Genomic DNA, 13552 nt, shown 5'->3' with positions numbered 1-13552 from the left:
TTTTTTTAACTGACAGATAAACAAGATACATGATAATTATTCACAAGATCATTTTAATGAGGTGGTTTTAACGGACACAGGTTTGGCTCAATTCAACTTTCTTATCACCTTTCATAAACGAATAATTACAAAAAACAAATAAGCCCCAAACCAATCGATTACTAAAATTAAATTACTCATTTATCCAAACGAAAAATAAAGAGACATTTTAAAATGGTGCGGTTTTAGGGACAAGGGAAGAAAAAAAAAGATGAGGAGAAGGTGAAATGTAAAGCGTGGTCGAATAACATTTGGATAATGTTCATTTTGAAACATACTAGGCACAAAATAAAAACACCACGGAAGAGATTTCCTCAGGTTTTATAAGTACGTCAATAGTAGGAATATTAGAGCAACGTATCTACGTGAGAGACATCAACCAATAGACAGAATACAGACAAAAGAATAATAAGCAATTTTCTGTTACAAAAACATTCCATTGGCATATTTATTCTTCAAAAACTTAATAATTGCTAACTTTTATACCTGCTACCGCCTACTGCCTCTCCACCTTAAAGTTTTTGTGCCCCTTCAATTAACATTTCGACGTGAAATCATTTTCGAATGCTACTATGGTTCCATGTTACATTATCTTCGCAGTCTGTTTTAAGGAAGGCTTTCATTTGAATGTGTCCTTGTTTTGTTTCGAATGTATGGTCAATGAATAAAGGAATTAATCAAAATGACCCAATTTCCTCTCATTTGTTGAGTCCCACCTGTCATGTGTCTATTCACCACCAGTGGGGCCCTCCCCACACTTTGAGAAACTTGAACTTTGTGAAAACTTAAAAGCAAACAAATGTTGAGAACTTTTCATTTCTGAAAGTACGCTTTATTTTCACTAGCTTGGTAGAGATTGGTCAAAACACGACCATATAAAATCTTGAGAGTGAACAGAATTTACCCTGTATGTAGCTTCCAGCAGGTCTGGAGAACAATCATTGTAAATTGATCAAGGGGGCGCTGCAAATTCTGACTGAGGGTTTAAAGAGTATATAAGACTAAACACAGGACTCTTAGAGTGTCTACTCGTGGCAAGATGGTGGGAAGTACAGGGATTGGTTGTCTTGTGGCTTTTTGCGCATGGTTTTGTGCGTTTGGTCATGCCGTGCCACAATTCGGTAATTTTCCCCAGGAGCATCAATCTCCAGTCTTCCAGCAAACTGAACAACAGTTTTCTCAGAAGTTTCCACTTCAGAAGCCAGTTGTGCAGTCAGAACCCCTTGACAAGTGTGCTGTAGCTGATTATGAGCAGATCCAGTGTGGACAACCTGGTATTAGTGGTGCAGAGTGTGAAGCTATAAACTGCTGCTTTAATGGATTGCAGTGTTATTATGGAATGTCAGGTAGGGGTGTGAAACCAGTTTCTTTCCAAGCTGATTACCTGATAACTTCCTCTGTCTCTCGTTACAGTGACTGTCCAGTGTATAAGAGATGGTCAGTTTGTGCTGGTGGTGGCTAGAGATGTTACTCTGCCTCGTCTGAGTCTGGACACGGTCCGTTTGCTGGGTGGAAGTGAAGCATCTTGTGGTCCTGTTGGTTCCACGCCTTCATTTGCCATATACCAGTTTCCAGTCACTGACTGTGGCACCAGCATGACGGTGAGTTTGCTGTCGATGATTTGGATGTCTGGAATAGATTTGATGTCAATCGTGTTTTTGCTTGCAGGAGGAAAATGGCTATGTGGTGTATGAGAACAGAATGACTTCATCCTATGAAGTGGGGATTGGACCTCTTGGCTCCATCACAAGGGACAGTCAATTTGAGTAGGTCATCTGGGTTTTCTCTCAGTACTGTGAATTCTTGAACGTATGCAAGAAGCTCTTTGTTTGTTGTCTAGACTGCTCTTCCAGTGTAGATATTCTGCCACTGCTGTGGAAGCTCTGGTTGTTGATGTCAACACCGTTCCACCACCTCCACCTGTAGCTGCTCCTGGACCCCTCAGGGTTGAGCTTAGACTGGCAAATGGCCAATGTGTCACTAAAGGCTGTGCAGAAGGTAACGATGTGCTCGTCTTCAAAAAAATGCTTCTCACAAGAGGAGTGGTACATTTGTAGCACTGGTCTCAAACTCTAGCTGGGCAGTAACAATAAGCGTTTATTCTCAGGAGATGAGGCGTACACGTCCTACTACGGTGAGGATGAGTATCCAGTCACAAAGGTCCTGCGAGAGCCTGTGTATGTTGAGGTAGGCATTTTGGAGAGGACTGACCCAAATCTTGTCCTGATGTTGGGACACTGTTGGGCGACATCAGCTCCTAGTCCTCTCAGTCTACCCCAGTGGGATCTTCTAGTTGATGGGTGAGTAGGATCCCAAGAATTTGTCCAGATAGTGTGCTGTGAACGAGTCCTGACTGTGACTTCTGGTGTAGCTGTCCTTACCAGGATGACCGTTACCTGACGGCACTGGTTCCTGAAGTTGGTTCGTCTGGTCTCCAGTTCCCAACCCACTACAAGCGCTTTGTTGTGAAGATGTTCACGTTTGTCGATCCATCATCACTGGCCCCTCTGCAGGAGACTGTATGATTTCCTACAGCCTTTTTCGTTATCTCTAAATTGCCTCTTTATATTTGTTGCTAAAGCTGATCTTTGTTGGACAGATCTATATTCACTGTAGTACTGCGGTGTGCCACCCTGCTTCTGGTTCCTGTGAGCAGAGCTGTGCCAGGAAAAGTAGGTGTAACTTTAGTTTGTATACAATGTCAAAAGACATCAGTTTCACATGGCTCTTGTGTTGCAGGGAGAGCTGTTGCTGAAAATAGGAGTGAAGAAACCGTGGTTTCCAGTGGAGGTGTTTTCTTCACGATGTAAATTTCATTGCTGATTTTAATAAAGTTATTACACTACACCTGTTGTCAGCATTTGTTTGCACCGTGGCATTTTCAGGAGTTTTTTATCCCCGAGGACAATTGAAGTGTCTTGAGATAAAAAGAGCTGGTTTTAAAGGAAACGACAGAAGGTTAACCGTTCAGAGATGTGCTCTTAAACCGCTTGATATCTGATGATTTTTAGCTGTACAGACCAAAGATGCATTGTGGCGCAAAATTCATCAACTGTCTTGATTCCCTGTGACACTTAAAACTCTGATAATAAAAAAAAGTTTGGCATTTGAAAGCTATCTTGGAACTGAAAATGAAGACTTGATAAGTGGAGTTTTTAGGGGAATTTCTAAACATGGAGTAATTGAAATTGTTCAATGCATTTTTGGAGCGGCGTTTGTTGGTAAACGTAGAGCCCAACATTAAGGTGAAGAAATAACCGTTTCATAACTTGGTCCCTTATTGGACAACTCTCCTGGAAGAGCATGCGACACGGCCACAGGAGGAGCATGCGCAGACATCACTTTCACTTGCAACAGGAGAGTGAGAGAGCATGCGTTCGCGAAATTCAGGTGTTTGTTTGTTCACTGCATTTTGGTGATGAATGTAATAAACTGTGGATATAACGCTAGATTTGGAGGAATTTTGAAACCGATATATGGACCCATCCCAGTGCTAAAAGAATCCGGACATGCCGATTGTGGAGAGTGAAACTGATGTATGTTTTGTTTACAATTGGAAGCGCATGTGCTTTGGTTCAGCCTACCCCTCTCTCTCGCACGCGCTCTGTTTTCGGAACAATCTCAAAGCTCTATCTTTTATAAATGTGATCAAATTTAATACTCTTTGAAGATACGAAGTATGCAATACTACTATATAGGTACTCAAGATTAATATGAGATTGGCTGTTACGCCCGCTTTGGAGTCAAATTAAAAGTGGGTACTTTTATTCTTGAGTATATTTCTTTTAGAAATTCTGCACTTTTACTTCGTTAAACTGCGTGACGTTCCCTCGTTCCTTCATGCATTATAAAATGCGTTGTTTATTTCAAGGTTTTCGTTTCTTTTTCCGGGTAGTCCCGAGTGACTAATTCTTTTGAGTCGATTCTTTTGAAAGTGTTAATTGAACAATGGGCAAAACCGTTTGATGGGTTCAAGAATCAGTGATTTGTTCAGTTCGCAGCACGATCTGAATTATATGAAGCGGCGGATTACTCACTCCTCGTAGGGCGAATCTTAAAAAAACGTAGAACACAAAGACCGTTTGATGAAGTGTATATGAATCTATATCTATCCAATCAAAACTGCAAATGTGTCATATTGTTTGCCAACAATGATAAATTAGATTAGATTAGATTAGATTCAACTTTATTGTCATTACACATATACAAGTACAGTGTAACGAAATGTAGTTTAGGTCTAACCAGAAGTGCAATTAGCAAGTGCAGGATATACAGTGAGTGTGAATAAATACAGAATACAATATTAGGAAAATACTATACAATGGCCATGTACTATGAAAATGTGACAGTCGGTATGTACTATGAACAATATAGACAGAAGGCTATATACTGTGAACATTAATGTGCAGGTGGTTATGAACAGATAACAATATAGACTATACAATAGTGCAAGTGACTTGAGTGTGCATTAGTTACAGACATTAGCTATTAAAGTTACAGTGCAGTAGATGAGTTGGTGCGGTTATTAAAGGTACAGTGCAGTACATGAGTTATTGAAGTTATAAATGCTCGCCATATGCGCACACCCGCAGACACAGCAACATGCGCGCGACCTGTTTGACACAGAGACATGGAGAAGGGTCTGGCTGCAGCCTATCAACTCGCACTCTCAGACTAACTAATGTTAACAAATAAAAAATCTATGTATATATTGGTCTCATCGTTTTCTTCTTGCAGATGACCATTCAATACTACCACTTTCTAAAAAAACCTGGTGCCTCAGTGCACAATCATGTTGCACATTGTAAATCTGTAGTTTATGCCCTTCCCTGAAACCAACCACACTGAGGAAAATAAAGCTACACTGGGAAGGCCATTTAAAAAATGATGTTGTTTCCAAAATAAATATGTACAAGTAAAAAGTAAGAATAGACTATTGTATGGTACAAGGTATAAGCTATATACAGCAGAATGAAATATCATTTACAGAAAAAGTTGTATAAAAATAGATGGTGTATTATCTGGAGGATATAATTAATATTGCACTTAATTATTATTGCACAGAGTTATTAAATTGCACGGTGGGTAAAAAACATTTAACTGTTCAAGAGGTAGATGGCCTGAGGGAAGACGCTGTTTTAATTCTGGTTGTTTTGGTGTACAACGTCTACCAGACTCCAGCATTGTGAAGAGATGGCATCTGTTTCATCTGTTGAAAGGATGGCTTGGATGTGTGAGGTCCAGCGTGAATTTCTGAGCCATTTTCCTCACTCTGGATATATACACGATAGACTTTGCCGTTATATTATAATATACGATTTATTTTAAATATAATATATATCAATTTACTAGTCATACTTTATTTAAATGTTAAAATAAAATAATACAAAGATATAATCCTTGTTGGAGTTCTGATAAATTCTCCGGTTTATTTGTGTCGATTTGCATGTGACGTCACAGTTAGGTTTCGATTGCAAGTTACGTCACAGGAAGCTCAGATGTCTGAGAGTGCAAGTGCAATTCTGCAGCCAGATGCTATTGGAGACATGGGCTTGCAGAAATATACATTTGAAGAACAGAAGGAACTTGTTGATGGGTGAGTGGTTCAATGTTTACTGTATGTTTTCGAGTAAGAGCTTTTCACAACACACATGTGTGACACAACACAAGAAAACATGAGTTTGCTCTAAAATCAGTTTTTTATTTCATATAAGTGAGGACTGCAGTTGTTCTAGATCAGTGGTTCTCAACCTTTTATGGGCCAGCGCCCCCTATCCAGTTGCCAGGTCCCTAACCGTCCCACCCCATAAAAATAATGGTCTTAATGTTTTCATCAATAAAAAACATTATTTGTTTTTGAAATATAATTTAAAACACGTGTCACTGAATTTGGATAATCTGTAATCTCAATAAATGTATATTTGTTTTGCCTCATGAAATACCAATAAAAATAAATACAATCATTACAAATGTAGTGGAGTACATATAATTCAAAATGTAGTCAAATAGAGAGTTCAAGTTGGTGATATCTTTAATACTCAGTACAACTACAAAGAGGCCAAAAAAATACTCAAGTACATTAACTAATAACATTTACTCCAATACTTTACACTACTGCTGACAGTGGACGCCCCTAGCATTTTAGAGCAGAGAACACTGCACATTTCTTTCAAGATTTTGATAACTTATTTTATTTACTTAAGCTGTTTTTATTCATTAAGTGGTTAATAATTAGACATTTTTGGTCACACTTCAGTATATGGGGCAATCCTTGCTGTTAACAAACCCTTAACTATGACTTTTCCCCCAATTATCTCTTAATTAGTTGCTTATTAATATTTAGTATGGTAGTTAGTTATTAGTTTTAGGTATTGGGTAGGATAAGGGATGTAGAGTAGCCTAGTGTCATGCTGAATATGTGTTTTGTAAGTACTAATAAAAAGCCAATATGCCAATAATAGGCATGCTAATAACAACTAGTTAATAGGGAGAATTGCCTCCTTTTTATTCATATTTGGCTGAGTGGTTATTAACACATTTTTTCTATGGCGTGACAAACACACAACACATGTTTAATGTTGCTATACTTGTAGCAAATATTTATGTCCCTTACAGGCAAAGATGAAATGAAAAGGAAGGTCAGGTCACTCTCCAGGAAAGTCTCATGGTCAAATAAACGTCTGATAAGGTTTGGTGCATTCCCAAAACTGGATAGGGCCTAAACCGCCCTCTGATGGGTTTCTTGGAATTATGAAGAATGGAACATATCAACTCAGTCTCTGCTTGAGCTCAACTTTACATGTGCTTCAGATACCATCTTTCTTTATCAGACTTTCTTCTGCATGTTCTCCTCTCCAATCCTCTTTCTCTTGCGCCACCTAGAGGGCATTGCCTAGAGTTGCTTTTGGAAGGAGGAAAAGACCAAGACCATGAAGAGGTGAACTGCATGACATACTATATGCTATGTAAATCAATCTTGAGAAAACATGTGAGAACTGTCCTAAGAAGTTTTTTCAAGAATAAATAATATTCCTAACTTTTTTTTCAATTTAAATTTAAGAATTTAAAAAGGGCAGTTAAGCAGAATTGTCTTAAGAATGTTTTGTGAATCAGACCCTGGAGACTGCGGGGCATCAACATGTGCCTGAAGCAAGAGAAACACTGACAGAGCATCTTATTTGCTTTCAGCTGGTTTTGAGCTATTCTGCCGTTTCTTGTGGTAAATATTAGTGTTTTTGGTTTCTACTGTATTCCATTTTTAAAGAGGAACTATTACAATGTTCTTACAGTGTAAATTGTTGCTGTGAATGTAAATTGTTGTGTGTGAATGTAAGCTGTCTGCCAAGTTGTAAATACGAAAGTGAACAAATAACAAAGTTATTGTCTTGACTCTGAATCACACGAATGAGTCGTCCGTCTTTTTTATTACAGGTTCCGGGTCAGCGTGTCAGATTTGTGTCAATCTGTGTAATGCCCACCTACATGCCGTTTGCCACACTGCACGCAGTAGACCATCTGACCAATCAGATCAGAGTAGGCTGACAGAAAGGAGGGTATTAGACAGATGAATCGCGAACGAACCATTTGAGAGTCAGTCAAGAAGTGAGGTAATAATAACTGGATATTATTAGATGTACGGATGTACGTAAACTTGTTGTTGGACACTCCATAAACCAAAACAGGACCTTAAAAATCACGAAATATTTACTCTAAAATACGGGACAAGTTGCGTACATCGAACGTCCTGTATCAATGCGATATTTACATTTACATTTAGTCATTTGGCAGACGATTTTATCCAAAGCGACTTACAGTGCACTTATAGGGACAATCCCCCTGGAGCAACATGGAGTAAAGTGTCTTGCTTAAGGACACACTGGTGGTGGCTGCTGGGATCGAACGAGCAACCTTTGATTTACCAGTCAGTGGTTTAACCCACTAGACCACCATCTCCTATATATATATATATCTTCACCATCTCCTATAGATATGGGATGCATCATTTCTTCCAGCATGAATCCCAGCTTTAAGTTTCATGTGTAGCAGCTCACTTGAAACCATTTGCAAGACTTCTCATTGCAAGACTTCTGAGTGCCAGAAGAAAAATTCCACTTCTACTGTATTCTGAATATTTATATATCACAGTAGTGAGTACACCCCTCACATTTATGTAAACATTTTATATCTTTTTGTGTGACAACACTGAGGAAATGAAACCTTGCTACATTGTAAAGTAGTAAGTGTACAGCTTTTATAACAGTGTAAATTTGCTTTCCCCTCAAAATAACTCAACACACAGCCATCGATGTCTACACCGCTGGCAACAAAAGTGAGTACACTCCTAAGTGAAAATGTCCAAATTAGGCCCAAAGTGTCAATATCTTGTGTGCCCAGAGCTTCTTTAGCAAGCCATTGGTCATCTTGGAATTGTGTTGGGGATGTTATCATATCGGAATTCTGCCCTGCTGCCCAGTCTCTGAAGGGAGGGGATCATGCTCTACTTCAGTATGTCAAAGTACATCTTGGCATTCATGGTTCACTCAATGAACTGTAGCTCCCAGTGCCGGCAGCACCCATGCAGCCCCAGACCATGACACTCCCACCCCCATTCTTGACTGTAGGCAAGACGCACTTGTATTTGTACTCCTCACCTGGTTGCTGCCACACACACTTGACACCATCTGAAGCCCTGAACCAAATAAGTTTATCTTGGTATTATCATACCACAGGGCATGGTTCCAGTAATCAATGTCCTTAGTCTGCTTGTCTTCAGCAAACTGTTTGCAGGCTTTCTTTTGCATCATCTTTAGAAGAGTCTTCCTTCTGGGACGACAGCCAATTTGATGCCGTGTGCGGAGTATGGTCAACCTCTGGATCAATGCTGGCAGCACTCATACGTCTATTTTCCAAAGACAGCCTCTGGATATGATGCTGAGAAGGTACACTCAACTTCTTTGGTCAACCATGGCGAGGCCAGCTCCGAGTGGAACCTTTCCTGTTAATCCACTGTATGGTCTCGGCCACCGTGCTGCAGCTCAGTTTCAGGGTCTTGGCAATCTTTCTAGGCCATCTTTATGAAGAGCAATCTTTTTTTTTCAGATCCTCTGAGAGTTCTTTGCCATGAGGTGCCATGTTGAACTTCCAGCGTATGAGAGAGTGAGAGCGATAATACCAAATTTAACACACCTGATCCCCATTCACACATGAGACCTTGTAACAGTAACGAATCACGTGACACCGGGGAGGGAAAATGGCTAATTGGGCCAAATTTGGAAATTTCACGTAGGTGTGTATTCACTTTTGTTGCCAGAGGTTTAGACAGTAATGGCTCTGTGTTGAGTTATTTTGAAGGGACAGCAAATCTACACTGTTATTCAAGCTGTACACTCACTAATTTACATTGTAGCAAAGTGTCAATTCTTCAGTGTTGTCACATGAAAAGATATAATAAAATATTTACAAAAATGTGAGGGGTGTTCTCACTTCTGCGAGATAATATGTATATGTATAAGCCTACTGTCAAGACTTGCTATAATACATACTGTACACTGTGCACTGTAAACACTATAATTGCTCATTGCAACTCAATGGTTGATACGGTGCACTCAGTGAGTGAATATCTTGATAGAATGTGGTTGATGTGTACTGATAACTGTTGCTAGAAATGTTATCAAACAATTATTACTCTAAAATGCAAGAGTGCCTGCAGCTGTATTGATAGACTGAAGTTAGTCAAACTTATGACTGCATTTAATGTCTGATGATGCCAGTATGAAAGAACTTTGAAATCTAATCTTGTATTATATCCATTGATTATAAAACTAAATGTATCAATTTTGGAAGATATAGTCTGTGGAGGTCAAGCTTCAAAAGACCAAAATGCACCCAGCTCACATACAGTTGAAAGAAAAAGTATGTGAACCCTTTGGGCTTACTTGGATTTCTTCATAAATTGGTCATAAAATGTGTTCTGATCTTCATCTTAGTCACAACAATAGAGAAACACAGTCTGCTTAAACTAATACCGCACAAACATTATACGTTTTCATGTTTTTATTGAACACAACATGTAAACATTCATAGTGCAGGGTGGAAAAAGTATGTAAAACCCTAGGCTAATGACTTCTCCAAGAACTAATTGGAGCCAGTTGTCAGCCAACCTGGGGTCCAATCAATGTGATGAGATTGGATGTGTTGATTAAATCTGGCCTGTCCAATAAAAAACACACACCAGTTTGGAGTTTGCTGTTCTGAAGAAGCGTTGTCTGATGTGAACAATGCCTAGCACAAAAGAGCTCTCAGAAGACCCACGATCAAGAATTGTTGACTTACATACAGCTGGAAAGGGCTACAAAAGTATATCTAAAAGCCTTGATGTCCATGTGTCCACGGTAAGACAGATTGTCTACAAATGGAGAAAGTTCAGCACTGTTGCTACACTCCCTAGGCGTGGTCGTCCTGTAAAGATGACTGCAAGAGCACAGCGCAGAATGCTCAATGAGGTGAAGAAGAATCCTAGAGTGTCAGTTAAACACTTACAGAAATCTCTGGCACATGCTAACATTTTTGTTGACAAATCTACAATAAGGAAAACATTAAACAAGAATGGACTTCATGGGAGGACACCACGGAGGAAGCCACTGCTGTCCAAAAAAAACATTGCAGCACGTTTGAAGTTTGCAAAAGAGCACCTGGATGTTCCACAGCACTACTGGCAAAACATTCTGTGGACAGATGAAACCAAAATTGAGTTGTTTGGAAAGAACACACAACGCTATGTGTGGAGAACAAAAGGCACAGCACACCAACATCAAAACCTCATCCCAACTGTGAAATATGGTGGAGGGGGCATCATGGTTTGGGGCTGCTTTGCTGCCTCAGGCCCTGGACGGATTACTGTCATCGATCGAAAAATGAATTCCAAAGTTTATCAAGACATTTTGCAGGAAAACTTAAGACCATCTGTCCGCCAACTAAAGCTTAACAGAGGATGGACGATGCAACAGGACAACGACCCAAAGCATAGAAGTAAATCAACAACAGAATGGCTTCAACAGAAGAAAATACGCCTTCTGGAGTGGCCCAGTCAGAGTCCTGACCTCAACCCGATTGAGATGCTGTGGCATGACCTCAAGAGAGCGATTCACACCAGACATCCCAAGAATATTGCTGAACTGAAACACTTTTGTAAAGAGGAATGGTCCAAAATTTCTCCTGACCGTTGTGCAGGTCTGATCTGCAACTATAAGAAACTTTTGGTTGAGGTTATTGCTGCCAAAGGAGGGTCAACCAGTTATTAAACCCAAAGGTTCACATACTTTTTCCACCCTGCACTATGAATGTTTACATGTTGTGTTCAATAAAAACGTATAATGTTTGTGCGGTATTAGTTTAAGCAGACTGTGTTTCTGCCCAAAGCCCAAAGGGTTCACATACTTTTAATTTCAACTGTACAACAAAGAAAAAACTTAATCTACACACTTGATGAACTACACCGCAAGCATTAGTGGCTATTAAATAGTTTTAATGCAAGTGAAACAAAGTCAGTAATGGAATTATGAAACAAACAGCATTTAAGGATGGAACATATTTTTCTGCACATTTCCTTTATGTAATGCTACTCAGAAACAGTCAATACAACCAAATATATATATTTTTTTGATAAAGACAAAATATAAATATCCTTCATAAATTAAAACTGGTTCAGAAACTAACATAGGTCAGCTCATTTTTTATTTCTGATTTTCATCTGGAGACATTTTTTCAGATCCTTCAGGAATTCACACAGTCGGATCTCGTTATTATTGTCAGCAAGTGGACAGGTTTCCTGAAAGACAGTGACATGACATAATTTTTTTTTATCTGACAGAGTTATGGACATACATGTTTATTTTAGGGTTAAACTTACGTTATGATGGCGCCTATTGTATACGTCTAAATTCCTTAATAGCTCCTTGTCTGTACGGAAAGGTTCAAACTTGGGTCCAGAGCGCCCAGAAACCAATTTCAGTTCTGTCAAAGCCTGACAGAAAAATTCATTCTGTAAAGATAATAAAACCAGAAGACCAGGATTAAATCATTTTTATAACACACCGTGTTACATGCAAGAGTCACATGCAAACACAGACTTGAACTGAAATGAAATTATAAATGGATTTGTGCATCGCAATAATTTTACATTTGAAGTTAGGAAACATAATTTCAAACAGCTATAACATGGTAGTGACAACATGTCTCATAATGGTCACAAACTGTCACAATGCATTTTATCTCAAAGAAATAGCAATAGTAAAAATGACGTTACAGCCAAGAGTTTATACAGAAAGCAGGGCACAAAATAATAATAATGTCTAAATTCGAAAGCCTATATTAAGATCGACTGATTATTTTCACATAATATGCAAAACTCCACACTGGGTAAAGGTATTTAAAAGGGTCTTCGAAGTGCTGCCATAGAAGAACCATTTTTGGTAACACCAAGAACCATCTCTTTATTCCTCTTTATAATCTGAATTCAGATGTTAAAGGTTCTTCATGGAACCAAAAAGTTCTTCTATTGCATCGAAGAACCTTTTCAAGCAGGAGTAATGCCATACAGTAAAAATAAAGCAATTACAATTGAAGTACTATGAAATAGAGAATAAGTTGTATATGTAGCAACTCACCGTGCAGGCAACATGGCCTTTCACTTTCAGATCATGCAGAAAGATCTATAAAAAAAGGATTATTGTAAGAGATGTCTAAACAGGTCCAGAAAATGACTGCAGTTATCATGTCGAAGTTCAATCTTACCTCTGGTAGATGGTGTTTCATGGTGTCATTCAACGCATCAAAAATACTCATCAACAAATGTCTGTCATTGACTTCTGTAGGAGCTGCAGAGACGCACACAGCCGCAATGACCAGCAGCATCATAGTCTTCATCATCATGTTTGTCAGCTTCAACAGATTGTCAGGACCTCCTCAGGATGTTCAGTTTCGAATGCCAGTAACCAATGACTCCACTTCTGTTGTATTCGTTGCATATATATACTCTAAAAAAGTCTCACCTATGAAACTTCCGTTGTGCATTGTAAGCACTAACAGTTGCTCGATGCAAACTCATTGGTTGTAGGGACTCTTTGAAGGATATCTTGATTGAGATGTGGTTGATAACTCTCGGGTCTCGTATGTCATATTGTCCTGATTTCGACGAAGAGCGGAATAAAGAGATAACTTTGTAATGATTTTGAATAGCTGAGCTGAGTTTTGTCCGTGTTCAGTTGTGCAAACAAGTTTCATTATTGCTAACTCCTAATGATGAATGCTGATATCTTTTGCTGCAAAACGTTATCAGACATTTTGGGTATTTTTGAATCTTAAATGCAAATGTCTACTGATGATTGATGCCAGAAGTTTAAGTCTATCTTTAAGATGTTGAAAGAGCAAGTTTAGAAACGGATTATATATTATGGGCAAAACCACAAAGAGCAATTATACATATATAACAGATCATGAATAAAGGCCACCAATA

At 38.9% G+C, this 13552-nt stretch overlaps 1 protein-coding gene across 1 annotated transcript; it reads left to right on the top strand.

Moving 5' to 3' along the window:
* The first annotated feature begins 1078 nt into the window (after nucleotides 1-1078).
* On the top strand, nucleotides 1079-2849 carry LOC130408299 (zona pellucida sperm-binding protein 4-like). Its single transcript, XM_056731788.1, has 8 exons — nucleotides 1079-1385; nucleotides 1453-1640; nucleotides 1708-1805; nucleotides 1880-2037; nucleotides 2147-2339; nucleotides 2411-2558; nucleotides 2639-2711; nucleotides 2779-2849. The coding sequence occupies exons 1-8, from the start codon at nucleotides 1079-1081 to the stop codon at nucleotides 2847-2849; spliced, it is 1236 nt and encodes a 411-aa protein (XP_056587766.1).
* Nucleotides 2850-13552: the final 10703 nt, after the last annotated feature.

The sequence above is a fragment of the Triplophysa dalaica genome, chromosome 19 (assembly GCF_015846415.1).
Source record: "Triplophysa dalaica isolate WHDGS20190420 chromosome 19, ASM1584641v1, whole genome shotgun sequence".
NCBI classification, from domain to species: Eukaryota; Metazoa; Chordata; class Actinopteri; order Cypriniformes; family Nemacheilidae; genus Triplophysa; species Triplophysa dalaica.
Note: the sequence above shows the minus strand (reverse complement) of the source record. Positions and strands in the feature narration are given on the sequence as shown.